This window comes from Protopterus annectens, chromosome 14.part0 (genome assembly GCF_019279795.1).
Source record: "Protopterus annectens isolate FY-2018-M chromosome 14.part0, PAN1.0, whole genome shotgun sequence".
Taxonomy (NCBI): domain Eukaryota; kingdom Metazoa; phylum Chordata; order Ceratodontiformes; family Protopteridae; genus Protopterus; species Protopterus annectens.
Window position 1 is genome coordinate 1021517929 of NC_056748.1, and position 28000 is coordinate 1021545928.

The 28000-nt window shown below is 38.7% G+C and overlaps 1 protein-coding gene across 1 annotated transcript in view; it reads right to left on the reverse strand.

Moving 5' to 3' along the window:
- The window catches only part of HPS1 (HPS1 biogenesis of lysosomal organelles complex 3 subunit 1), a 946304-nt gene that overhangs the window by 97510 nt on the left and 820794 nt on the right, over nt 1-28000 (reverse strand). Inside the window, exon 19 of the mRNA XM_044056829.1 lies at nt 12933-13077. Within this exon, the coding sequence (XP_043912764.1) occupies nt 12933-13077 (145 nt within the window). The remainder of the gene's footprint in view (nt 1-12932; nt 13078-28000) is intronic.

Genomic DNA, 28000 nt, shown 5'->3' on the forward strand with positions numbered 1-28000 from the left:
TGGACGTATCTCTATGCATGTTAGTGCTTTCAAATTAACAATTGCTTGTTTTTCAGCAACAGACAAGTTATTAAAACCATTGTTATGATTCATAGAAAGTCTTTCTCTAATCTGTTTCTCACATACATCTACAAATACATCAATAATAGGATTATTGGGGGGGATATATATACACTTGTTTTTTTAAAAGCACATTGTTTTTGTGCATTACCTTGAAACATTGTTTTAAGAGTTAAAGTCCTACCAAACAACCTCAGTTCTTTCAAGACATTAACCAGGTCAGCCTTTTGAGCTGGCATAAACTCAGGCCTCTATCGAGCAAAGTCTTTTGTGTATCAGTTAAAACATGTGATGAAATATTAAAAATTAAAACTGCTTGGCCCTCTTGCCATTCCGCATTTGCTCGTCGACACTGCGTGGTCATCACGATGTTTTCCCGTTGAATACACAATTCCTGGTTCTCTCTCTGATAGGCAGGGGGTTGTGTAATAAAAAATTCTTCTGTGTTGTATTAAGTACAGCTTCTGCAAAAGTAGTGCAGTTTTTTCCATTATTACCATAGTCCTTGCTGCCTGAAGCTATACTTGGTTCCTTGGGTTTAACTGCAGGTATATTGACATCACCAATGCTTGCTGTTTCTTTTGGTGTTACAGTTTTGTTCATATCATTAGTTACTGCACGCATGCCCTGATCAGATGAGGCAAGCCTAGCACTAGTAAGTGAACCTGGACAAACTGGAGTTGATACAGCAGCATTTGAATTGTTTGTCATTACTTCTGTAGGAGCATTTAAGAGCATACAGGATGGAGTTACTGCTGACACAGTCTCAGTATTACTATAATAGGTGTTATGCCCTCTTCCTGTACTCCTAGGAGGTGCTTCCACATTATCCCCCTTCCCTTTTCCAAGAAAAAATGTTCCCAGCTGCAAAATCACTAAGATCTCTTTGTATTTTCTTAGTCTTGACACTTGATAGCCTCTTTTCATACATAGAAATAGTTTCATGTAGGCTGTCACGTTTATCAGCTACAAGATCAGCAGAAAAGTGTGTAAGCATTTCATTCTGCATACTCTATGTCCTTAAGTAGTGCAGATTCCTCAGGGTTGAAAAATTCAACCAGTAACTGCATGTACCTCGCACTACAGTCAAGGTTAAAGAGCTGCCAGCGTCTCAATAATTCAGGGTACAACTGTCCATAACTGGGCATGGTAAGTACCCTAAGCCCCCTCGGCATGATATTCAGATGAAGGGATGCTTCTAAGTGGAAAAGCTGCCACTGTAGTTGTTTATACATAAAGTTTGTTTTCAAACACTTTATATATTTTAAGGAAATTTTCTTGCTCATTATCAATACGTTGTGAGCTAAAATCTTGAGGCAAGTATGTAGCTTCTGACAACAAAGGATTAGAGTGCAAGTTCAGAAGAGAATCTAGTCAGTCACACATTCTTCTGCCAAAGTCATTCACAAAAGGGAGCCCCACATTCTTGGCTGCTCCTGTATTTAGTGTTGTAGCATTGCCTTCTGCCACGTCCAGTGAAGATTAAGCAAAATAAGAATACACAAGAAAAAATCTTCACCTGGATACTGCAGCCAACGATGTAAAATTGTAAATATCCAGAGAAAAAAATGTTGGTGGCACACAGCAGGTACGTTCTTGTGTAAATTTACAGTTTCCCAGCCAGTTGTCTAAGTTGCACTTAAACAGGTCATTGAGAAACTCTGTTTTACATGAATTGGGAGTTTGTTCCAGAGGAGTGGCAATCTCTGGGAGACATATCTGTCTTTCCAGCATGTCCTGTTAATGTCGCAGACTAGGTTAAGATCCCTAGAGTGAGTGAATCTTGTCCCATTTGACTTGCAGATATGCATTTCCATTATGGCAGGATCCAAGACTACTCTGTAGGCCAAGTACAAGCTGGCTGTCAGCAGCCTATAAGACACAGAGTACAGAGACAGGGTCTTTAGTCTGCCCATGCAGGTCACGTGTTGAAGACCCTGAATTTTCTAGGAGAGAAACTTCTGAGGTCTCTCCAGCTACTGCAGGTGTCTGGTGAGGTACATAGAGAAGGGAACGTTGCACTCTATTAGTGGTCTGATGAGCACAGGGGAGTTAGAATATCTTTAGCTCTGGATGCAATGTCCTTATTTATGAGATGTGCAATGTAGAAGGCCTTCCTCATCACTGTGGACACATCATGATCAAAGTTAAAGTTGCTATCAGCCTGTATTCCCACATCTCTCAACACAAGATTTGAGATGGCTGCAGGTTCACATGCTGTGGATTTTTACAAGGTGGTATCACTATGTCAATAGAGAAGATGACAGATGTGTGGTCCAATTTAACTAGGTATGAGCAGCTACCCACTTGGCCATTCTCAGAGGAGTGGGGTGGTCCTGTCTGCTGCAATACTGACACCTAGTGGAAACTACATGCCATTGCAAGATAAAATATGGACAAAGTAGAGAACTGGACCTTGCACTATAGGAGGCATTCATGCATAAAATGGGTTGAATACTGCACGCTCCAGTAAGAGAAGAGGGATTTAGAGATGAAGATAAGAACTTATCTCTGCAGAATTCACCTCACTTACCTGCTATCCTTGAATGTTAGAAAGACAGGAGGACAAAATACTGAAAGGATGGGGAGTCTCAGTGGTGAAATGTGTACCGCAGAAAAGGATTTCGAAAAAAAAAAAGTTTGTGCTTCCATGTTAGAACAATTTCTTTTAGTAACTAACAGTAGGAAGTTAATCAGAATAGTGCACTTAAGGCAGGCACAAAGACTGCACTACAACTGTAATATAATGTATTTGGAGCCAGTTATACATAAAAGCGATGATGTAGTGGCTTGTACTAGAAAGCATATCATAGATGAAAAATATAGGACCTGTGAGGCAGGTATCCATAGTGACTAACAGAGAAATAACTGTCCATTGCGATAAAGGTCAGCTTCAGTTAGTAAAGAAGACAGATTCATAACCTTTGGGATCTTGTGAGGATTCTGGGGAAGGAATATCAAACAGCTACAAGTGAAAAGGGAAGGCAGCCGGTTGGGCAACGAAAAACAGTAAAGCTGCATTTGAAAAGCTGTTGTCCTAAGAGAATAACAGAAATGGTTATTTGGGAAGCTATTGCTCTTTGACAGAGGGAAGCAAACAGCCTGTATAATGTCAGGTAAAAGACTGAGACTTGTTAAGTACTGAACTGATTCAGAAATCAACTAGACAGTGGACTGAAGTGGATTCCTAAACTTTTGTTAGCAATGGTTAGATGTGCTAGCAGAGTAAGTGTGAGACTGAATCTGTATGACTTGATTTTTTTAATGTTATTTGCCAAGCTGCAAGAAAGTCCTATTATTATTATTACTTGTATCTGTTAACCAGAGTACAGCATTGATTCAGAAAAAGCCCCTTCAGGTATGTTGAAAAAAACATACAAAGTTACCAAACTCAGAATCAACTGTCGGCTCACCTTTGAGTAAGCAACCGCTGCTGTAGCAATCAAATGATTAAAGGTTAAGTGCTTTCGTCTTTAACAAAAAGTGCATACTTCTTCAGGACCATGATGTTAGTTGCATTGTTATCAAGCTGCTACATAACGTGACCTGCTTCATCATGTGACTACTGAACAGACAACATAGAGTATTCAAAGGGACATGTACAAGAAAATTACAATGAATAAAAACACATTAGATAAAAAAAATAATTACAGTGAAACCAGGGAACACTAAGTAACATATTCATTGGTAAAAAATTATATTAAAACACTAAAGTGAAATGTGAAAAAAATATACTTAAAACTGCATTCAACATCACATTCTGGCAGCCTTCATTTTCAAATAATGCACAAGAGGCACATTCTCACTGATATTTGGAGGACAAAAGGCATCTAGCTTCAGCTGCATAAAAGTTTCTTAACTTAATAAAATTAAACTTCTTAAAACCATTGCAGTTAAAGGTTCTGATACAGCATGTACTCACATTGACCTTTTTCATATTCAGACCAAAAGCACTGTCTGGTCATTTGCTCAGAAACACAGTAGGCAAATAAAGGCTGAGGGAACCTAATGCAAATTATTGCAAAATGCTGTTCCGTTATTGTACAAGATCAAAGTACAGCAGGGACTTTCCCCTTTCTCTATTGTAGTCTAATACTGGAGTTAGTATACACAAGTTGTAGGGGGTGTGATGGTGCAGGGAGTTTGCCCTCCTGCAAAAAAATACTTGTTTGGTGGTTTTTTTTTTTTTTTTTTTTTTTTTTAATTCAGTGGTTGATTTTCAGTCCAGTATGTTTCAGTCAGTCATCATCAACATCATCTTCAACTCCCTTTTTCGTGTTTTCTACATAGGATCATGGTGTTGCATCAACTGTCACCATCTCTCTTGATTCACTGCTACTCTCTTACCTTCTCTGACACTGATGCCTGACTAATGCATTTCTTCTCTCAAACAATCCATCCTTGCCTCCTCTTGCCTTTTTCCTGCACACCCCCCAAATCTTCTTCACCAAATCATATTCTGCTTTTCAGCACATGTGCCTGAACCACTATAGTCTGTTCTGTTTGACCTTTTTGTGCAACTGAAGCTACTTTGGCTTCTGCGCTGAAGTCATCATTTCTTCGTCTGTTCCACATTGTGCATCCTACCATCGGTCTCAGGCACTTCATTTTTGTTACCTGCTTACCTTCACTGCCCAGATTTTTGTATCATATAGAAGTACTAGTCACACCACTGTATTGTACTCGATGTCCAGCTTGTTTGGCATCCTACTGTCACACACTACCTCGGACACTCATGTCAGTTGGTTGTAGCCCATCTGATTCCAGGGATGACAAATTCATTCAGACTTCCCTACTGCTCAATCATCTCTCTCAGACGCATGAAGCAGTTAAACTGTTTTTTCCTTATATCTCAATTTTCAGCTTTTTCTGATTTTCCCCAATTGCTGCCATAACAACCATCTTGACTGTAACTAAGTTTCATCCTATGTGCCTTCAGTTTTGTATTTCATCCCCTTACCATTTGCTGAAGTTCCTGTTTAGTCTGCTTGTAGTACAACACTGTCTGCATACAGCACCTTGGTTGATCCATCCCAACTGACCTGCTTGCCAGCGTAGTCCATCACCAATACGAACAAGCAGTGGTCTCAGAGCTAAACACTATTGTCAGTGGTTCTTTGCACACAGCCTGCACTAATTTTACCAATGTTTTTGGGACTTTGAACCACCGCAGGACTGCTCAAATCAGCTGTCTTGGGACCTTGTCACATGCCTCCTCCAGTCTAGGAATACTGAGATAGACTTTTCCCTCATCTCCAACTTGTTCGCCACTACCTGTCTCACTGTAAACATCTGGTCAGTTGTACTGAATCCTGATCTGAATCCAAGCTGCTCATTTCCCGAGTTACTTCCTAGTATTCTGAGTATTTATCGATCACCCTCTCTAGAACTTTCGTGCAGTTTGCATTAAACTGCCAGTTGTGAAGATCTCCTTTGTTCTTGTACACTGGCACTGGAATACTCACTCCTCAATTACTTACTATACACCTTTCTTTTCATACTGCTATCAGTACCTCAGCAGCCATTTCCTCCTTAACTCACCCAACATCTTGATTATATCTGCTGTGAGCTCACCTTTGCCTGCTGCTTTCCATGACTTCATTTTCCTTAGCGTTGTTCTTACTTCTATGGTAGTCTCTTCTTGCATTTCCTCTCTCATTGTAGGTAGTCTTAAGGGAAAGTACAGCTTTTGCAGGGTTTTCTTCATTAAGAAGCTGCTGGAAGTAATCCCATCTGCCTTTGATGTCCTGTGGATTGGTGAGCAAGTTGTTGCTGGCATCCCTTATGAATGGCAACTAATGACTATCGTCACTAATTGTATTTCAGTCAGTGGTGCTTCAATATATTCTTTTCGTTCAAGCACTTTTCTTCACTGAGGTCTCAGACTCATTCATAACATATTAAAATAACAATTTATGATAAAATAATGGAGAGAGAGGACAACCAGTGTCCAAAATAAAAAAGCTAATAGCCCCATTTCTTAAGCAAGTAATAATGACCAACAACGTGAGTGTTATTGTGAAAATAAAGCCAGCCCAGGGGTGTTCTAAGTGGCTTCAGGCCTCTGCACCCCTGGAATAGTATTTCCACAACAACACACACCTTGGAGGGCATTATTGCTCTTACAGAGTGGGCTATCTGCACATTTATTTTGTATTTGTTTTGTTTTTAATATTATATGCATATTTGTTATACATTTTAATGTAAAACAGTTCTTCCTCCTATTGAATAAAACTTGCTTTACTACATTTGGTTCTGCTGGAGAAAATATTTTACATCAGAAATATATAAATTATGTATTTAGTGTGCAGACACATTCAAAAGCACAACCATAAAGACTCTCACACATACACCTAGAAAAACAAACACACACGAATACATTGATGTCAAAACACACACACACACACACACACACACACACACACACACACACACACACACCCCACTTAATAACAACTTTGTTGTGAATGAACACTTCAGAAATCACTTTCTAAAAATGAAAGCTAAAATAATAAATAAACAAACAAAATAAATATAACGCAAGCCATTATCACACTTTGCCCCTCCATCCCCCTTTAAGTATCTGTTGTTTTTGCTGCCCAATAATTTTTAAGGTAAGCACAGTTACTAATAATGAAATTAACAGTTGACTTAAATTCGTTGCAGTCAACACTGTCTGGTGTCTCCATCTGTCTGATTTACTCACACACACACAGACACATACACAGGAATTTCTTTTTTTTTTTACATTTATTTTAGTTGTATGCTCACTAAACAGTAAACTGATGTTTAGTGAATATAGAAAACGTTGCCACTTGGATTTTAGTTGATCGAGCTTCACAACAGCTTACTATGTGGCCGTGAAGCAGTGGACTTGTTTTTTAGTGGGCATTACCTGTACATTAACACCCTGCTAGGTTTTAATGTACAGTACAGTATATGCCTATTCTCTAAGAAACTGTGACCTATTTCTAAATAGTTTACACTATTCAAATCAATGTTTTTGCAAAATACCAACAATTGATAGGCATACGTGCTTCTGCCAAATGGGTGACTATGAATAGAAGGGATAACCAGTTTCACAAAAACTATCCCAAAAAAACTGCAACCCATTTCCAAGTAGTTTGAACTATTTAAAATAATTCTTCATACTATACAGTCTCTCTCTCCAAAGCTATCTTATTAAATGTGTCAATTTAAAGACTAAGGAAGTGCAATTCTTAGAAAAGAAAAAACAATAAATGCAATTAACAGAATATGTGGAACTGCAAAACTGTTGCACAGTAATGTATTCTCCCTTCTCTGAAGTACAGCAATCTTGCCATTAGTAAGTAGCAGAGATGCAGGGGCAAACTCCACCAACAAACACAGAAGACTGATGAAAACATGTAACAACATGTTTTGGAATTTGCTGCTGTTTGTAGAAAACACAGTTTAATTCAGTCTTAGATCTTGCAATTTAAACAAGCAGCCCTGCCAAAAGTTTGCTATATTTTGAGGAGGCCCTGTGCTCCCCAAAAGCTTAATTATTAAAAATGCAAAACAGATTCTAGGCCAGGTGGGAAAACTAACTGGTGTTATTCGCCAAGCAATGGAGTCTCTCTAAACGACAACCAGCATTGGAACCTGCAGTATAAACTTACCTTGCTGAAAATAATCAATTTCTAACTCCACATGCAAAGATATAAGTACAGATTCAACGCCAAAACTATCTGTAACGTTAAACCAATTGTCTACCAATCACTTCAGTTTTACATTCTGTATATGAAACTTGTTATACTTTCATAAACGCTTTCTGGTAAGTGAAAAGATGAAAAATACATCTACCTGAACCTCAAGAAACTGCATGGTGCATTGATCTGGCAGTTGTGTAGTAAAACAAAGCAGAAATGTGCACAACAATAGCAGTGCACATTCTGAATTGGCGTTTTTGCAGTAAGACAACCTCCGGGGCACTCCTAGCCTTACACACAACTTGAAGACTCCAAAACTTCAGAAAAGAAGGAAAGTACAGTTGTGTAAACTAACTTACTGTAATAGCAGATGTTCTTATACATCACTGTTGTACCAGCCATAAAACTGTGGGACATATCCTTCCAAGGATCAGACTTCCAGCTTTGGGTTTCTTCCTCACATACTTACCACCCCCTAACATGAGAGTATGTGCTGGTATAACAGATATATATCGGCATGCCAAAAAATCAGAGCTTTCTTGCCCAAAGGGAAGGCCGAAGCCTGTAGCTCTACAGCAATTTAGTCATAGCCAGTAAAGATTGTCAAATCATGCCAAGTGGACAAAGATGATGTATGATACTCCGCCACACCTGGGAAAAGAAGGATTGAAAGAAAAAAGGGGGTAGAGGATGTTAATATTGCAGCAGTGATCCATTTGAACATTTGCAGTTATATTAAGTTAGCTAAATTAGATTAAATAGCTATACTATGTTCTTCAATAGATAACTGTTGCAGCACACAACTGTATGGGATTGACTGCCATAGCTTAAGAAGAATGGGTGCATGGAGAGGGACCAGAGTCCAGAAGCCCTTGTAGCATGGCTTTGGCAAATCTTGCTCTAGAGAATTAATCTAGCATGTGCCTAATAAAGGTGTGTACAGAAGACCAAGCTCCAGAAGAGTGAACTTTGACTTTCTGTAAGGGAGGCTTTTATCAAGGTGAAAGTAACAAAACTGGACTGCCCGAGACAGACATTTGGAAATGGTTTGTTTAAATATTGATTATTCATTCAGTTTCCCCATCAAGGGAAACACACATTGGTTAGATTTCCAAAAATCTTTAGCCCTATCCAGGTAAAATTTCATCTATTTATAAACATCCCAAAGCATTCAGGATTCTTCTCTGTTTTCGGTTCAGTAAAGAATGAATGGTCTGATTTAAAGTAAACTCGTTTGCCGCAAAGGAAGGGCTGGTTCTAAGACTCACCATGTCCTTGCAGAAAATCAGAAAAGGTTGCTTAGACATTAGGGACCTACAATTCAGATACCTGGCTCGTCGAAGTCAGAGCAATAATCAAAATATCTTGTGAGAGACATTGTAAAGAATAACTGGCTGTGGGTTCAAAATGGGAAAGAGTCAATTTCTCCAACAGAGAATAAAGGTTCCAAGGAGGTACCACTTGTTTTCTATGTGGTCTACTATATAAACCCTTTTCAAAAATTCTTCAGTTTGAAATAAGGAAGAACTGGGAGATTTAAAGTCAAACAAGAAATAGTTGAAAGAAGTGAGTTCATAGAAGTGCATGATAGGCTTTGAATGGAGCACTTTACAGAGGAAGTAATGAACCAGAGAAACACCTGCTTGAGATGGACCTTGATATATTTTATGGCACCAAACAGAAAATATTTTCGATTTGGCCAATATGATTTTTCTAGTAGTAGGTTTACTAGCATCCTTTAATACCTGCTGCATGTCCTCAGAAAAAGTACCTACATTTATTTTATAAATTTCATAGGTTCATAGGTGTGTAACTAGGCTAATGGCCCTTCAGCCTATACAAGCCTAGCCCATAGGATTACCCTGGCATCATGCCATCCGACCATAGTTCCTAGTGCCTCTGTTGAGTAGAGCCACTGGCGTGATCCAAGGGGTGAAATTTCTATTTCCCATCCACTCATCAAGATTTTTCTTGAAGAGGGCCAGTAAGGTGCTCTGCTTGACATGTATGGGAAGTCTATTCCATAGCATGGGCAGTCTCTGGACTTATCCCTTTGTTTACAGGTATAGTCCAACTGGGCAAGAACCAGTTTTCAATGCAGGCCCGGCGAGAAAAGCTCCACAGATCAGTGCAATAATTAGTAATACAAATTATACAATCATATTAATTAGAAGTTAAGCAACAATATTTTGAAGTACAAATTAGACATCTTAATCACAACAGGTTAAATTTATCATAGAAAAATGATAAAATTACAATGATTAACTGATTGCAAAACAAGTTGGTTTTGTTAAAGACAAACAAGAATACAAACCACTTATGTAAAACTGTGAAGGAAATATTTGCAAGTACGAAGGTGGTGGGAGTGGCAACAGACCACAGATGTGAAAGATGTGACTGGGAGAGAAACATACAGAAATAGACTTCTTGTTAAACAGACAGGAGTGAAAACAGTGAGGGGAGGAGTGGGAAAAAAGAGAGGGAAGGGGTAGGAGGAGATAGACAGGAGAGGGGGGCGAGGTATTAAGGTGAGTTAGAGAATAAAAGCTAGAACAGAAGAATTGTTACAGATGTGGAGGGGGATAGGAAGTTGAAAAAAGTAAGTAGGTTACATATGGTGGATGTGGGATGGTTGAAGAGACAGATGATGAGCTGACAGCATTTAACTATGACTGGTACAGGAGCAGAGCCAGTTATTAGTAAGGACGACTCTTAGTTGTTTTTTAAAGTGAGCTTGGTTTGGTAGTAGCAGTAGTAATGATAGGCTGAGGGATAGTATAAAGGCCGAGGGGATAGTATAAACCTTTTTTTCAAATCAAATTAAAAAGAAATCTATCCTTACTCCTTTGGTACAGATTTAGAAGCAGAAAAGGCCTTTTTGAGATCTATCTCCATCAACAGAAATAACGGGAAGATCTGCTACAAGATTTTGTAAAGAAAATTGTGTGCGTTAGGCACCATGCGTAACTATGGTGGGGTGAACAGGGGAAGTTACCATGGGTGCAAGGTGATAGAGGCTGTGATCAGCAAATGCTGATCTGTCAGTAGTACATTACTGGCATTCATTTCTCTGCCACTAATACTAAATACCGGTACAAAAATGAATTACTAAATTTCAGCTCATCCAGCGTGGTATAAGTTGTAGTCTGCTATGGTTTAAAAGGAGAAAGATCTCGGTTTTCCTTTTTTTTTTTTTTTTTTTTTTTTAAACTCCTCAACTTAAAGTTGAGAAGGGCACCAGCTGAGAGGATGGCACAGGGAAGTACAAAATAGCTAGCTACAGCTCTGGCCAAATTTGCCAGGTTTCTTCAGGGCCGTGGGTTGGGAATATGGGGAAAAACAAGCAGATGAAAATGCATCTTCGAGGGTTTCTATAACAGGGGGTATGGCAGCTGGTTTTAGGTAATCTATACTCAATAACGCTTCTGTGATTCGGACATCTCCTTTCCTTTCCTTATAAACAGTTCTGGAGGAATCTGAAGACAAGAAGTAGGGGGGTTAAATTTGTGGTGTAGTCTACACCATCAACATCTGATGCAGAAAGATCCTCTTCTTCTTAGGAAAAGAGGGATGTCTTCCTCTAAAATGGGAGAAGCTAAAATAGCATGCAAGAAAGACTGCAAAAATTATTCCAATCTTCTTTGAAAGCCTTCTGCATAGACAGGGTTGGAAGCAAATGTTTTGTTTTTTATGTCTTCTTTTTAGGAGTCTTCAACCTTGTGATCTTAGGGTTAGAATCAAATGGCTGGACCTCCACCATTGATCTAAAAACAGCCTCTCTTACCAACTCTTGATGGACACAATCATCACCTACGGAGAGAAGAATTCTTAGCTCTCCCTTCTCAACCAGAACAACCTGATGTATAATCTGACTGGGACATTCCTAAATCCTGCAACTTGTCAGACAACTGATAGGTCATGCCGGAGAGACCAAAAGAGCCAGGGTGACAGTCCAAGAGCTGTGAAAGTGCCTCAGAGGAGACACATTTGGAAAACTCTTGCATACTTTTCTTTTTCTTCTGAGGAGAATTGAAGAGGAATCTGTTGTTATTGGCATGTGAGAGAAATCTCTAAGTCACATATTCTCAAGAAAAAAACTTATCAATTTAGTCCACTCATTTCAGTGTTTGGAGTAAATTACACGTAAAACTGAAATTACTTTACTTGGTATTCTTCTGCTAAGCAAAAAATGCAATTTGTATGGGCATCCTTGTAAACAATCAGCAACAAAAAAGATTTACTCTTCTTGACCGACATACGCAGCATTTATAGAAACTTTTATAGTGAAAAAGGAAGGTTCACCAAGACAATACTTGCCTAAAACTGTAGCTGAAGCAGACCTCTGATGTCTGCACTGCTAAGATGACAAGAGCTCTGCACAAGTGTATATATATATATATATATATATATATATGGCAATAAAATTCAAATTTTTGATGTGCTTGAATATTCCAAATGCATGCTGCATGAGGAAGGAGCCCAGAGCTTTGTAGATTGGCCAGACGTCCAATTCTTGGCAGAATATGCCCATATATTTACCGCTAGGATACCAGTGACATAATGGAGAACATCAAAAATATTGATTATTCCATATCTCAGTAATCATTCTTCTAAGGTCTAGTATCTCAGTAATCATTCTTCTAAGGTCTAGTGGATGACACAGTAGCAAAGCCTCTCATATGTAATAGCAAAAGCAATGCCAAATGATGTAATCTTATCTCAGAATTCAAATTTGTATCTATTCTGGTGTTCTGATACTGTCACAGCTATAGTGGGGCATTCAACAACATGAAATTTCACAAACTCATGTTCAAGTAGAAAGAGAAAAATTATGTTCTTATTCACTACAGTCTTGGCCTCATTTTTGTTTTGCAGAATAAGTATTAGTACTTATGAAATCTTATTTGTGGCTTTAATCAAACTGCAATATCTAAGCAGCCAAAACCCACAGTTCAAACAGAAGGATGTACCTATATGTATATTTAAGTGGCAATGAAAGTGAGAATTCAAGACTAAAATATTAAAGAAAAATAATCTGTAGGTTTTGCTGCAGTACTGAGTTTTTCTCAGCTGTGTCACAAGTATAGGACACTGTCTATTTTTATGGGTATACACAGCACAGACAGAACTTTTCCATTTTATAGAACAACTGCAAACAAGTTAATTAAACACAGTCGAAAAACAAACTCAAAGATTTACCTTATTTTTGATAAATCTGGCTAAAGGTCCTTGTCCCAGTTCAGATGGAGATTTTCCAACAGTGTTAAGAGATGGTGCAATCATCTGTCCAACTGTCCGATCCACATAAATAAAATGCACCAAGCCTGGGAAGTCTTCTAGATATGTTGTCTTGTTAAGGAGATTTGATATTAGATATTACCACCCCCACTCAGACATAGCAGAAGAAACAGTAATAATCTTTGCTCAACAATATTAACCTGGCTAACTAGTCAGTTAACAACAGTATTGCTTTGGTTTACGAAACTACTCTAGAAGGTTAAGAGAATAGAGATAAAAGACATACTGTGTAACTAACTACCCGGCTAACACAGAATGCGTTTGGTGTTCATTCTTTCTCCTTTCCACAACTTAACAAGACAGAACAATGGGAGTCTTACATGTTAAAAAAGGCAAGCACTAGAACTTTCAAGTAAACAATAGCAAACAGAGCTCCTCTTTAGACTGCTTTTTGTCTTAGACTGCCATTTAGACATGGTAAAAAGGGACTGGCATTGAGACTCAGTCTATGTTACAGACCTCTCAACTGCCCCGATTTTAGTGGGAAGTACCCATTTTTAGGCATGATTTACCCCTGCACATGGTGTAATCTATGTACCTATGTTCATACTTTCAGATTTACCCCTTCACATAACATTCTGATTCCTTCTCATCACATGTGATTTTGAAGCTATCTAGTATACAGAGAACTGCCTAAATGACCAACAGACTAGTGTACCACTAATATAAAGAAAGAGGAAGTACCATTTGAAATGTTGGGACTCACTATAGCAAGTCCTGAAACATGGAGACTGAATGGCCAAAAAACGTGTTGTATATGCCATTTCTTGGCATATTCCCCTTTCCCTGAGGTATGGTGATCTTGGAGTAGGATACAAATTTCTTGGGGGGGGGGTGCAACAGTGCTTGTGCCCCCCCCCCACAAAAAAAGTTTAAAAGAGAAGAGCAATGTCTGAGGTTTTTCTTTCTCCCTGATTTTCAATCTTCTGTCTGACAGTACTCTACAAGACCCTTTATTTCAATATGGAGCTGAATGAGGACACCCATCTTACATCTATCTCCCCTTTTCAGAAGCAAAAATAATTGCCATTGTGTGGCAGAATTTTGCAATACAGTTCAATAAAGTCTATAGAGTTTACATGGTCTCTGATACTTTGATAACACATACTTTTCAGCATTTTTTTGTCACTCTTTTTTAAATACGTGTTTGAGTAGCACCTTGCATTCCTACTAGTAGTGAGAAGTTGTGTGTCATTTGTCTTCAAATTTTATGCTAACTAGATGTCCAGACCTTTGGCTGTATATACCCAATTTTCAAGGGCCTTTGTACCTATTTTCAACGTCTCAGGTTAAGAGTTAAGGTATGTTATGTTATTCAACTCCCTTCGGTGGGACAAGGACTGCTTCCATCCACCACCGAAAGCAAGACTCTGATTTTGTTTCTAAACAGCAAAATAGTAACACTGAATATAACATTTATTATCCTATATTTGATCAGATACAGTATGTGCCAGTCGCCAAGCTACAACGGTACAAGAGGATTACACACTGTAGAGACCAAATGTGTCAGTAGCCAACAGAGAATTATTTGTAGGAGAGAAGAACTGGCAGACAGACCAGCTGTATCTTAATACAACAGAGAGAAATACACAAATCTGCATGGGGAAAGTGCATTTCAGTGACAGCACTTTCAAGCTGAGATGGAAAATGGGAGGTTGTATCAAAGAAGCAGAAGAAAGCAGAAAGTAGTCAGTAGTCAGACAGTAGCCTGATGCAAAAAACTGAAAATAACACAGCTGAGGAACAAATTCTGTTGGCACATGACTAAGTATAACTATTATGGAATGCAAGGAGTCTAGATAGGAATAAGGGATGGTGGACAGCTATAGTAACTCAAAAACATGGGCCAGTGATAAAGAAGAGGCATGACGCGGACATGCTTAGTTACAGGATGTGCAGGAATAACATAGGGAGGGTTTGAGTTTGAATACATATTTACATGAAAGAAGGTATTAGATGGGCAGTCAGTGAGGAAGAGGACCACCACCCGATGAAGACAGCAAGTGAACAAACAGATACAGACTTTAGAGTACCATGGCTGTTAAGTCAGAGATAGATGAGAGTGCTACAGGACTAACACACTGCATCAGTCCCACTTGCATGTAAAAGGGAGGAGGACTTATGACAGCCGGACAGAAAAAAAAAAGGGGGGGGGGATTACACTCCTAGAAGTCAGAATCTGACTAAAGCGAATTAGGAGATTTTGAACTTCAGGGTAGAGGGGAAGGGGTAAATGAGAGAAAGCTTCCATCACAAGGGGTTCAAACAACTACTACAAAAGCGTACCACAAAGTAGAAAATTTTAAATGTGGTCCTAAGTAATTTAAAGTACTCACTTGTTAGTCTTGCAAACTGGTAAGTGAAGCATCTTATCTTGGACCCTTTTCAGCCATGATCCAGGTCACAAGGGTAAGGGTATATGCAATACATATGGACAGCTCAGGAGTAGCCAAATTAGCATGTCTTTGGGAGGTAGAAGAAAAGAGAAGGACCATGTGAAAATGTATGCAGACAAAGGGAAGACATGCAAGCTCCACAGATAGTGACTAGAGTTCAGGATTGAACCCCCAGATATTGGGGCGGTGAAGAAAATCTCATTTGTGCTGCCAAGGAGGGTGGGTGGTGGGTAATTTATGTCCAGGTGAAGGCACCATTACAGCAAACACATCATTTTCTGTGTGGTTCAAAAGAGAGGGGAAAGATAATGCTAAGGATTTTAGCAACATGAATTATACTGAGGTAAGGAAAGCGTAAAGGTGATCTGTGTTCTGAGAGCAAACAGATGGAGTAAATAAGCTAAGGGAATTGGATCTAAGATGCAGTTACTCAAGGCTCCTGACAAGGAAAATACAAAATTAAAACAGTGAAGAAAGTCAGTGGGGCTAAACAGGAATGCCAGGCTAGTAATTTAAGGAAAACAGGGGGCCATATTAGGAATGGAAGTGGAAGGAAGGGGGTGGAAAGGTGGAAAAGTCACAGTACAAAGAGAAAGACGCACCTCTACAGCCTATTTCTTAACTTTTTAAAGTCCAAATGAGTCCAACCACACAGCCGCAAGTAGAAAGCCATGTTTAATAGTCAGAACACCACATCTCAGTGCTGAAAAGGATTTCAAATGTTTCTTATATCTGCAGTGTTTGTCTCTATTACATATCACTCTCTATGAATCTGACTAGAAGACATCATATCCACAACAGAAAACAGCACAGTAGCTTGTTTCCTGGACAAGGCATCATGATTTTTCTCTGATGTATTCCCTAGATGACCAAAAGAGCACACACTACATAAAATTGTGAAACTGGAGCATGAATTAGTTAAACTTTTGTAAAATACACCTGATTTTATGACTTTGTATGCAATACAAGTTGCAATCTTAAAAAAACAACGCTATCCAAGAAAGTATGCAAAACTTTTAATAAATCTTTAAATCAAACTTGTAACTTACTGATTTCATTCCTTAGCATTACGGGAACTTCATCAGTTGAAATGAACCAACGTTCTCACAACAGTTGTTCGCTGAACTCAATAATCAAAATCAACATCTAATTAAAAATGTACAACACAATTTTAAAGTACAGCAGATAATTCTAAAAATGCCTTGTTTTACACCTTAAAATACTTGCAAATGTTAAAAGTATATTTATGTTAAAAGTATATTTATGTATGTGTAAAAAGGTGAAAAAATACAGTAAATAAACACATACATTTAAAAGAACCCTTAGAATAGTTCATACAACCATAGTCTTTTGTTTTAAAACACTTGAGATAGAAATATACTCATTTAAACCTAGCTCACTGCTCATGCTAAGCTACATTTGCCAGATTTTTTGCCTGCATTTTAACAGTTTCCATTGTTCCCACCTCTTTCTCTCCTACCAACTTTGTCAATAATGAAAAAAATTAACCTTTCAAAGTCCCCCACTTTGTTGGATGCCTGTACAGTACATTACTAGCTTTTCCAGTTTTCACATAATATGAATGCTCAAATTCTATCTCTATGCTTCCTATTTGTTTTACCAACATAAAAGGCTGGGCAGGAAATATGGGTAGCTAAATAAACAACCCCAGTGGTTCTGCAATTACATAAACCCTATCATATCTCTCAACACAAACATAAGGGCTGTCATTCACATATTTGCAATATTTACACATTCCTCATGTAGACATTTTTCCCTGTATATGTTTATCTGTAGCCTTTTTTAACCCAATTTCCACGCACTCTAATATTGTTCACTTACTTGTGGAGAACTTATACTGAACTACACTTTATTAGTGAAGGTCAGATTCCAGGATTTTCTAAGAATTTTCACAATAGCCAAAATATCCCTGTCATATGGCGCAAGCATAGCCCCATTTTTATGTACTTTGCTCACTAGACTCATCAACAAGTGCTTTTTGTACCAGAATATCCCCTCCATCCCAAATTGGGTGGGATTTAGTGCCTTTTCTTCTAAGAATTTCTTCTTTAATCTCACTTAACAGGTAAATCAGATAATTTCTATCAACAAACATATCAATGTCTCCAACTCCTTCCTAAAAATATCATCCTTACTAATCAACCATGACAGTTGTGCCATTTGCCCTTTTAAAAGTAAGGGTGACAACTATCAAAGTGTATATAGGAGTTGGAGAAAGCTTCTTAACCAAAACACTGTATGTAAATGTTTTTTTCCCAATAAATTCTTACTCATAGTCGCATCTAAATAGTCAATTTTGTTAAAATCAAAACAAAAGGTAAACTATAAAAAGTCAGTAGAGCTGTTTAAATATTCTACATACTATAAAAAAAATCCTTAACCTTCTATTCTGCAAAAATCTGCAGTGGGCATAAACTAATTCAGAAAAAGTAGAGGTGAACACAAACTGCTTTTCCCACCCTACTAAAACCAAGTTTGCTAACAGAGGTGCACAGGCAGCATCCACAGCTATCCCAGAAACCTTGTGAAAGTAAACAAAATTATTCTTAAGAACCATATCCAAAAACTTATGTAAGACCACAATCTCACTGTTGTCAAATGCCTGCTCTACACTTAAATGCTCAAAAAACAGTCAAAACTTATATCATGCAGTATGATAAAAATTCACTATCAGTGACTGCAAACAAGATGCCCTCACTAAAGTTGAGTATTAAAAACATTTAACATGTGCCAAGAATAGCATTATCTGTCAGCTGTTCCCATTAGAGGTTGCCACAGCGGATCATCTGTTTCCATTTCTTCCTGTCCTCTGCAACTTGCTCTGTCACACCAACCACCTGCATGTCCTCTCTCACCACATCCATAAACCTTATCTTAGGTCTTCCTCTTTCCTCTCTTCCTGTTACCTGGTAGCTTCATCCTTAGCATCTTTTTCCCAATGCACTCAGCATCACTCCTCAGCACATGTCCAAACCAACGTAATTTTGCCTCTCTGGCTTTGTCTCCAAACCTTCCAACCTGGGCTGACCCTCTAATATACTTATTTTTAATCCTGTCCACCCTTGTCAAACCCAGTGCCAAAAATAGTGTAAAATGTTAAAAGATTTATTAAAAATTTTGCAAAGCTTCCTGGATATCCGTGTCTTATATTTCATTTTATTCTTTAGTAAGAGTGTTTTGTATTTATGTCAAAAAATATATTTGTCATTTAGTGCTATTTTTCAATCTCCTAATATTTAACTCCCTGCAGCTGTTAAGCGTGTACATCTTGACTGCCATCAAGCTTCACGCTGTACATGTATAAAAGCCAAGACTATGCTATAATGAATTAGTGCTTTCACCTCAAGTGAATTTTACAAGACTCCTTCAGAACATACACCAGGCTCACCTTTCTTAACCTGTGAGCTGCCAAGTTATAGACTGTTCTTGTTCATTTTTGTCTTTGCTCTACTTACACTGTAGAAAAATAGTTGGTGCTTTATTATCCACCGTATAGGTATGTAATGTCACACTCAGCAATTAAAATCTATGAAATTTAAATTATGAATTTTATGTGTGTGTGTGTGTATATATATATATATATATATATATATATATATATATATATATATATATATATATATATTTATTTATTTATATCTACCTACCTGTATTACTTTTTTTCTCTCTACCCATGGTATTTTTCTCTCTCGCTCTTTTCCTGAATTACTTGCTCATAACTAATCTCCCTCTTCTCTGTTTTTATAGCCCTAGTGGATTTTTCCCTGCGAATTTCTCCTGGCCACAGTACAGGCAACACAGGTTTGAGGACCTTAACAGATACCCTGCAACTCTATCAGTCCAGAAGCCACCATTTTAAGCTTAAAATAATACCACTGAAGTATGTGTCCCAGTAAATAACTATTACATAAGCTAATCTTTTAATTAATGCTAGACTTTATAAGCACAACAAGAATTTAGTGGGTTTTTTTGCTAGTCGCCACAAAAAGCAGATGCCAGCAGCTCTTATACTTTCTCTTTGGTTACCCACTATCCTCATACTGTTTGCGTACATTCTCCTGTTCTGTACTTTACCCTTCCCCGAATTCATTTCTAGCCTCACTCATAATTGCCTTTCCTAGTGCATCTTCCCTATTTTACTGTCTTCAGACTTGCATAACAATGTTTTTTTTATTTTTTGCCCTGCTTTTAGCTGCTAGTAATATCTCTCTCTCCCCCTCCAAAGCACCTCTCTTTTGTAGCTTATTTTAACCGTACAGCACTGGGTTTGCTTCAAGTAAATCTACTTGTGTAGCTTGAGGCCAGTGTTCTTTTGTAAGTTTACTTCTGCTCATATTTTATTTCTGGTGACTATATCTTTAGAAACTTTATATCCTAGTCTCTCAAGCTAGTTTTTCACTATCTTTTTCGGATTGTTTCTATGACTTTCATTTTGACAAGGGTGCTAGCCCCGCTCCGTTCGGGCTCACTTCGCTCCCCTGCCCTACCCCCATTCCCACTCACCCCCATTACAATTACCTACCCTACCCCCATTCCCATACACCCCATTACAATTACCTTAATACCCAACTATCCCTCCCCTTCCTGGCCCACTAGCCACAATTCCACTTCCCGCCTATTGCCACAACCACCTTACTAATCTGTCAATCTTGTCAACACCACTTCCTCTATACCACTGTCTCTCTACCTACTCTATCTGACCATACTTTATTCCAACATGTATTATTTTCTAATATCTTCTACACTACTCCTTATTCTCTCCATCTCCACCCTCTTACCACTCCAATCTCTCTGACCCACTCCTATGTTCACCAACTTCTCACTCATACAAGATATATCCAACTACATCTTTTACTATCTCCCCTAATCTCTTTACTACCTCTACCTCAAGTCTATATAAACTATCCATAATACAGGTTTTTAAACCTTCCTACAAAGCTAAGTCAAAACTATACAAACTCCATCTAGCATCTACTACACACTCTCTCATCACTAAAAACCTACTTTGTTCTGGAGATATCCATCCCAACCCTGGCCCCTCTTCTCTCCCCAAAACTGCCTCTACACTGCCCCCATCTTACTCCTCTAACAGTCACCAACCTCAGTCACATCAATCGTCTCCATCCAAATACTTAACTATTTACTCACTGAATATTCAGAGTCTAGCAAATAAATTCACTGGAGCTGCACTCATGGATAGCTCTCAATACCCCCTCACATCCTCTCCCTATCTGAAACGTGGCTCAAGCCACAAATCTCAAATAGTGAAATACTCCCACCAGGTTATAATATCTCCCAATCTGATAGACGTGTAAAAAAAGGTGGTGGCGTGGCCATCCTCTACTCAAACATTCTTAACCTCTCACCATACCCTTCCCCAATTCCTGACTTCCTTCCAGCTGAAATCATCATCCTTAACTGCCATTTGAATCCCCACAAAAAAACTTGCAATTGCCTCTATCTACCTTCCTCCTGGTAACAATCTGCCCATTCTTGAAAACATCCTATCCTGGTTCTCCCACAACATATGATATGAGACACTTATCCTTGGTGATGTCAACACTGATTGGTCCAAACTCACAACTGACTCCCCCCAACTCAGTATCCACCTACACGGCTTCTCAATCACCTCCTCACACACCACTTACTTACCCCTACCCAACATGGATTTCGTCCTCACCACAGCTCCACCACTGCCCTCCTCTCTTTCACTCAAATCATTGCAGAGGCCCTATACAACAATAAACTACTTCCCTGTCTTTTCCTAGATCTCTCCAAAGCCTTCAATACTGTCTCTCATCCTCTACTACTATCCAAACACGCAAATCTCCACCTATCTCCCTCCACACTTGCCTGGTTTAATAATTACCTATCTGGCAGGGAACAATCTGTCAAATGGCTCTCATCCTCCTCACCTTTCCTTCCCATCTTCACTGGTGTTCCTCAAGGCTCCATCTTGGGACCCCTTTTGTTTAACATCTTCACCAATGATCTTTACACCTCATGCAAAGAATCCTCCCTTATTCAGTATGCTGACGACTCCACACTTATATCCATCTCAAATAACAATTCCTGAACTACACTCCCTGACCCAACAGACCCTACTATCCACTGAACAATGCCTTTCTCACAACCTATTGATCCTAAATCCCAAAAAGATCAAACTCCTACTTTCCCTTCCCCTTTCTCATCACAAAACCTTTTTTATGACATCTTCTAACAATACAACTATCCAACCTGACACCCACAAAAAACTCCTAGGGGTCATTATCAATGACGAACTCAAGTTCAACCTACACATACTCCAATGTATTAAAAAAAAAAAAAAACAGAAACTAGGTCTGCTATATCGGAACAAAAAATTCCTAACCCCTGAATCTAGACTTACCCTGGGCCACGCACTCCTCCTCCCCTCCCTATTGTACGCCGCCCCAGTTCTTACCAATATCCAGACCTCCACTCTAAACAAACTCTAACAGACTTACCATAAAATAGCCAGATTCATTACTAACTCCCCATACAACTCACACCACTGCATTTCTTTAAACTCTCTTCAATGGCTTGAACTTCCCCAATTTCTGCTATCTTATCAGTTTCATATGCTACACTCTATTCTTTATACACCCTCCTTCTGTCCATCTCTATCTTCCTTTGTTTCCATCTACATCCCATCCCAGACCCTCCGCACTTCTAACCAACAATTCCTTGATATCTACCACCCCAAAAGTTCAGTAGGCAAACTACTCTACAAACACTCCCTTGCCCATGCTTGGAACAAACTTCCCCTTGACTTATGTTCAATCTCCCACATCTTACACTTTAGAAATGAACTAAAAGCTTTTCTCAATTCCAGCACCTGCCCTTGCCATGATCCTACCTAGTCTTCCTTCCCTTTATATACCCTCAAAAGGACCATACTTAGTACCTCATTACACCTCTCTCTCCAATGTGTCTACTATGCATTTGCATAATTTTATACAAACAAAATATGTTTATTGTTGACCTATTGAACTATATCAATGTAAAATTGTTACTTAGCTTCTTTTTAATGCAACTTTAACTTTATGCACGTAACCCAACATATGTGAATCGTTTTGCTGTAACTGCTATTATATCAATATTGTTTAAAATTGTACTTGTTTTAAAATGTACTACTTGAGCTTTTCTCCTCGGGTCTCCAATGAAAATGGGCCACAAGCCCAGTTGGACAAACCCGGTTAACAAATGTCAATAAATAAATTAAAAAAAAAAAAATTTATATATATATATATATATATATATATATATATATATATATATATATATACAAACACACACACACACACACAGAGACGCACACAGAGAATTCCTTTCTTATACTCAGCAGCTAGCATACACACCCTTCTGCTGTCTTCATCTCCAGACATTCTCACACGATCAAAGTAACTGCTTTCCATTCCCTCCACAAAAACATGAATGTATACCTACTATTTTATTAGTCTGTATTTACTAATCCCCAGACAATGACCAAGCCAACAAAGACATTCAACATCTATTTAATACCTTTCTTTTACTACAAGAGAAGCATTTCTTCTTATAGAACAAAAGGATCAAATCACCTTCTATTCTTTGGTTCAAATATGTGTAAAAAGGGAAAGCTGAAAAGATTTGAAGAATGTGTTGCAGTTACAAAGCAAATTAGTATCATGAAACCTGGATGTACTATTGCACAAAAAATGCATACATATACCTCTGAAAAAAATTAACAAGGCAGCACTCATAACCAAATACAAAGCAGAATTCATTAAAAATGTCAGTCCAGAACAGTTATGGAAACAACTTACTTAACTCGTAAAATATATATATATATATATATGTATATATATGTATATATATGTATATATATATATATATATATATATATATATATATATATATATATATATATATATATATATTATTCCAGGTATATAAGACAACAATGCAAAATCCCAGACTACATTACAGTCAATTTGTAAAAGCACTTTTTATAATAATGTCCTGCTTCCCTGCTCCTGATCTCACACTGGTTACCCAGGCTCAGCTGGACTGTAACCAAAATTCACACACATGCGTGGTACATTAATTTCCACAACCAACTACAATTTTTTAAACTTCTCTCTGTCCACAGCTACTTCTAAGACATGAAAATCTTCAGACTTTTTTCCCATACTCAAAATAGTAAACTTCACTTCCATTGACCACTAATGCAAAATATGCATTCTTCCTGCTCTACCTGAACTAGTAGTAAAGCCATTCCCTGTTAATAAACACATTGCATTGATCAATATAAACTACTTTTCCCACACCTGATGCACTCCCTTGTTTTAGTATATTCATCAACGTAGACACAGATGACCTAAAGGGTACGACACTCAATGACCTAGTATACTATTCAACTCAGTATCTCAAATCAGATACCTTATTACCCTGTGTAAACTATGGACATGGTAACGCTTTGCTTCAACTGTTCACAGTTCTGCTTACAAGCAGCTCAAAAAATTAAAACAGAGTCAATGGCTGCACTCTTACTCCAATCACCTACCAATTTAACTCCTGATTATACTTTCTTGTCAAAGCATTAACTGACTTTTGCCCAAAATGCATGGAGGCTTTTAACTCAGCTGCTCTAATATCAAATGAAGTACTTATAACCACATCTGATTTCCATCTGGTGGTGCTTCTGTAATTTTATAGTAAATTTTAATTGCATGTAATTTTGGAACCCATACATTCCTGGTACTCTCTTGCCCCATTGTTTCAACATGCTTTCTCCTTGGTGGTACTGTAGCCCTTGACTTGTTGGTAGCGGTTGTGAGTATTCATTCAGCATCCTGCCAGGGCCGCAGTGGTGCAGCGGTTAGCATTGTCGCCTCACTGCAAGAGGTTCCCCGGTTCGATTCTCAACTGCAGCACCTTCTGTGCATAGTCTGCATGTCCTCCCCTCGGTCGAGTGAATCGAAAGACATGCAGGTAGGTGCGAGCATGTGTGGGTGTGCCTTCTTTGAAGGTTGGGCCAGGCTGGCAACTAGACACCGTAAAAATTCACTGGCAATCATTAGCGGACCAGAGTTCTGCTGTGGTGACCCCTAACCAGGAAAAGCCAAAAGACTTTTTATTCAGCATCCTGCCAGCTCTGCAGCTTTTCACTATGCCCTGCAAATGTCTGTATCACTGACCAGCTAATTATAACATCTCCATCTACAAGTCAGTAATGTTGCTCCACTGTATGGTTTACTGGTCCAGTATCAGATTGTTTCTGATTCCATCACTATTATTGCATGTCTATTTTCAATTCCCTTACACTCTGATGTCTGTGCATCAATCTTTTGCAGCTTTTTTATTTCCAATATATTATAATTCTCACAGGGCAGTGTAAACTTAAAACACTCAGAGCTCTGTAGTGGCATTTCTCTGCAGGTCTTCTCCCGTCTCTTCCTGTAGTAACTAGAAAAGTAGGATAACTTCCCAGGTGTCCTGACCATGTTTCACATACTCCATATGAATACCACCTTGGGTGTTCACTTGAAACATGTCACACCTAGTGAGCCAACATGATCAAAAATAAATAAAATATTACACAAAAACAAATAATGTTAGCAATGCCATTATGTCTTTTTTAAATATCTGTGTAACCTCACCCAAACACTAACAGTTGAGAAAAAAGCAAAGGGAAGTGTAAGGAATCTTTACCTTCTTGAGCTCTCCCCACCTATCTATATATTTACGCAAAGCAGACAGAAAAGCTCTGCATTTGGTAAAGCAGTACCAACTTCTAGAAGACAAGTGGAAAACATGCCTTCTTCATTGCATTATTCATGTCTTGAGGGTCTATGCAAATATGAATTTTGTTGGGTTTCACCACAATTATTATACAATTCACTCAGTCAGTAAGCTTGGACTTTTCTTGTATCACACTCTGTACAACTCCTATTAAATTATATATCTCAGTGCTAGCAGACGTTTATTTATAGAATGTGGGCCTGGTACTACAGCAGCACCTATCTAAAAATGATATTCTCCAGGCAAACAGCATAGAAAAAACAGTAAATCTTCCTAGCTATGTAGAAAATCATCAATATTTAGCTGAACAAATTCTTTTCACTATGCAAAGATTTTAGCAACCCAGATAACTTGATGAAAGAGCTCCTATTCCATCAACCTAAAGGTGGAACATGCAGACTCCATACAAAAGGCTCTAAAGGCCATTTGAAGTTTGAATTTGTTAACAGTACAGTGGTCTAAGAACAATCAGGACAACCCGGCTATCGAGAGTGGCATAAATGAGCAGCAGAGGCTTAACCAGGGTAAGTAGCTGTGGGAATGAACAGCTAATGGACAGTTCTTTCCTTTCTGAGGACAAGGTATGGGATCCTAGGCACTGCACATGCATTCTATAGCAGAGTCTATGGGATAGCCCAAATGGCTGTAAAAATCCATCTGTGTTGTTCCACAGCGTGCATACAAGTCTAAGTACCTAAACTAGGAGTATGACATGACATTGTGTCCCTGGACAGGCAAAGAATAGTTAGGCAACAATTAAGACATCCATCCCTACACTGACAAAGATTTGTTACAGTTGGTCAGGCATGTGTTACTTTAACAATTTAGGGTGAGGACCCCAACTCATAAGGTCACACTGAAACAACAAAGGTGGAAAGAAAATGAAAGATTCCATTTGTCAGTGATCTGAGTTAAGGAAGAGAAAAGTACAGTTTTGTACCTACCATAAATGTAGATGTTCGAAGATCCACATTGCTGCAGTCCTAACACTTGGGTAGTCCGCTGTCCCAGTCGGCCCGAATAGCAAAGCATAAGGCTGACGTCGGTCAAGGCGCATTTGTCTGACATCAGGACGTCAGGGTACAAATGCGCATGACCGACGTCATATCCTCAGTCTTTTCTTGCCCCAGATGTCAGAAGACCCTAAAAAGATAAGGCCAAAACCAAAAACACCAAACACTTCTGTACCCAATATATATACAATATATACAAATTTACAAAAATAGAACCCCGCCCACACAACCACCCCTAAACACAGAGGGGAAGGAGGGAGGGTAAATTGGACTGCAGCAATGTGGATCTTCGAACATCTACATTTATGGTAGGTACAAAACTGTACTATGTTCTTCATCTCACATTGCTGCAGTCCTAACACTTGGGTAGATTCCCAAAGCAGAGGTAAGGGAGGATGGCTAAACTATAATGAAGCAGGAGCTGCCAAAATGCCCTGCAACATAGCAGTGGCAAAACCAGCCCTGGATTTAGAATAGAGAGGAAGGTGGTAATGCTTGGAGAAAGTATGCACTGAACTCCAAGTAGCTGCCTCCAAAATATCCTTAGTTGCCACCCCCCTTAGAAATGCTGTTGAAGTGGCAGTAGCCCTAGTGGAATGAGGCCTAATCCCAGCTGGAATATCCTTGCCATGATGGGAATAACAGAATGCAATGCAAAACCCAATCCACTTAGATATAGTTTGTTTTGACACAGGCTTGCCCTGAGAACTCAAAGCAAAAGAAACAAACAACTGCTGAGACTGCCTAAAATCCCTAGTCCTGCTTAAATAATAACGCAACTGCCTGTGCACATCTAAAGTGTGCAAAATCTTTTCCCCCCTATTTTGGGGATCTGCATAAAAAGTAGGCAAATGAATAGTTTGGTTTAAAGCCACACTAGAAACCACCTTAGGCATAAAGGAAGGATTAGTACGTAAAGATACCCTATCCTTATGAAAAATCAAAAAAGGCTCAACCGCCATAAGGGCCTGCAATTCAGAAACCCTTCTTGCAGAAGTAATGGCCAACAAAAAGGCAGTCTTCCATGACAAGTATTTCAATTCAGCAGTAGCCGCAGGCTCAAAAGGTTGTAGAGTAAGTTTCTCCAACACAAAATTGAGGTCCCAAGCAGGAGTAGGAGCTCTACGTGGGGGTCTTATATTCTTTGCCCCTCTAAGAAATTGCTTGAACAAAGGATGAGAAAACAATGGTGGGTCACAATCATAGTGAGCTGAAATTGCTGCAGCATGAATCTTAATGGAAGAGAAAGACAAACCTTTGTCCAATAACTCAGTAAGATATTGAAGAGCCACACTCAAATTAGGCTCGAAACATCCAAATCCTTTGCTGCACTCCAAAATAAAAATCTCTTCCATTTTTCTGCATACACTTTACGTGTACTAGGTCTTCTGGCTTCCATAATCACATTCAAAACTTGTTGAGGAAGTTGAGACCTGCTGTGGTTCAAAACAGAATATGCCAGGCTGTTAGATGAAGAGAGTGAAGCTTGACATTGAGTAGATGACCGTCCCTCTGAGACAAAAGGTGTGGAATTAAAGGTAAAGGCCATGGAGGCTTCCTTACCAGATTCCTCAGTAATGGGTACCAGTGTTGCCGAGGCCAATCTGGAGCTATCAAAATCATCCTTGGCTTGTCTTGTCTGACCTTTAGGAGTACCTTTGGGAGGAGAGGCAGAGGTGGAAAGGCATACACGTGAAGATTTTCCCAACTGAACGAAAGAGCATCCACTTTCCAAGCT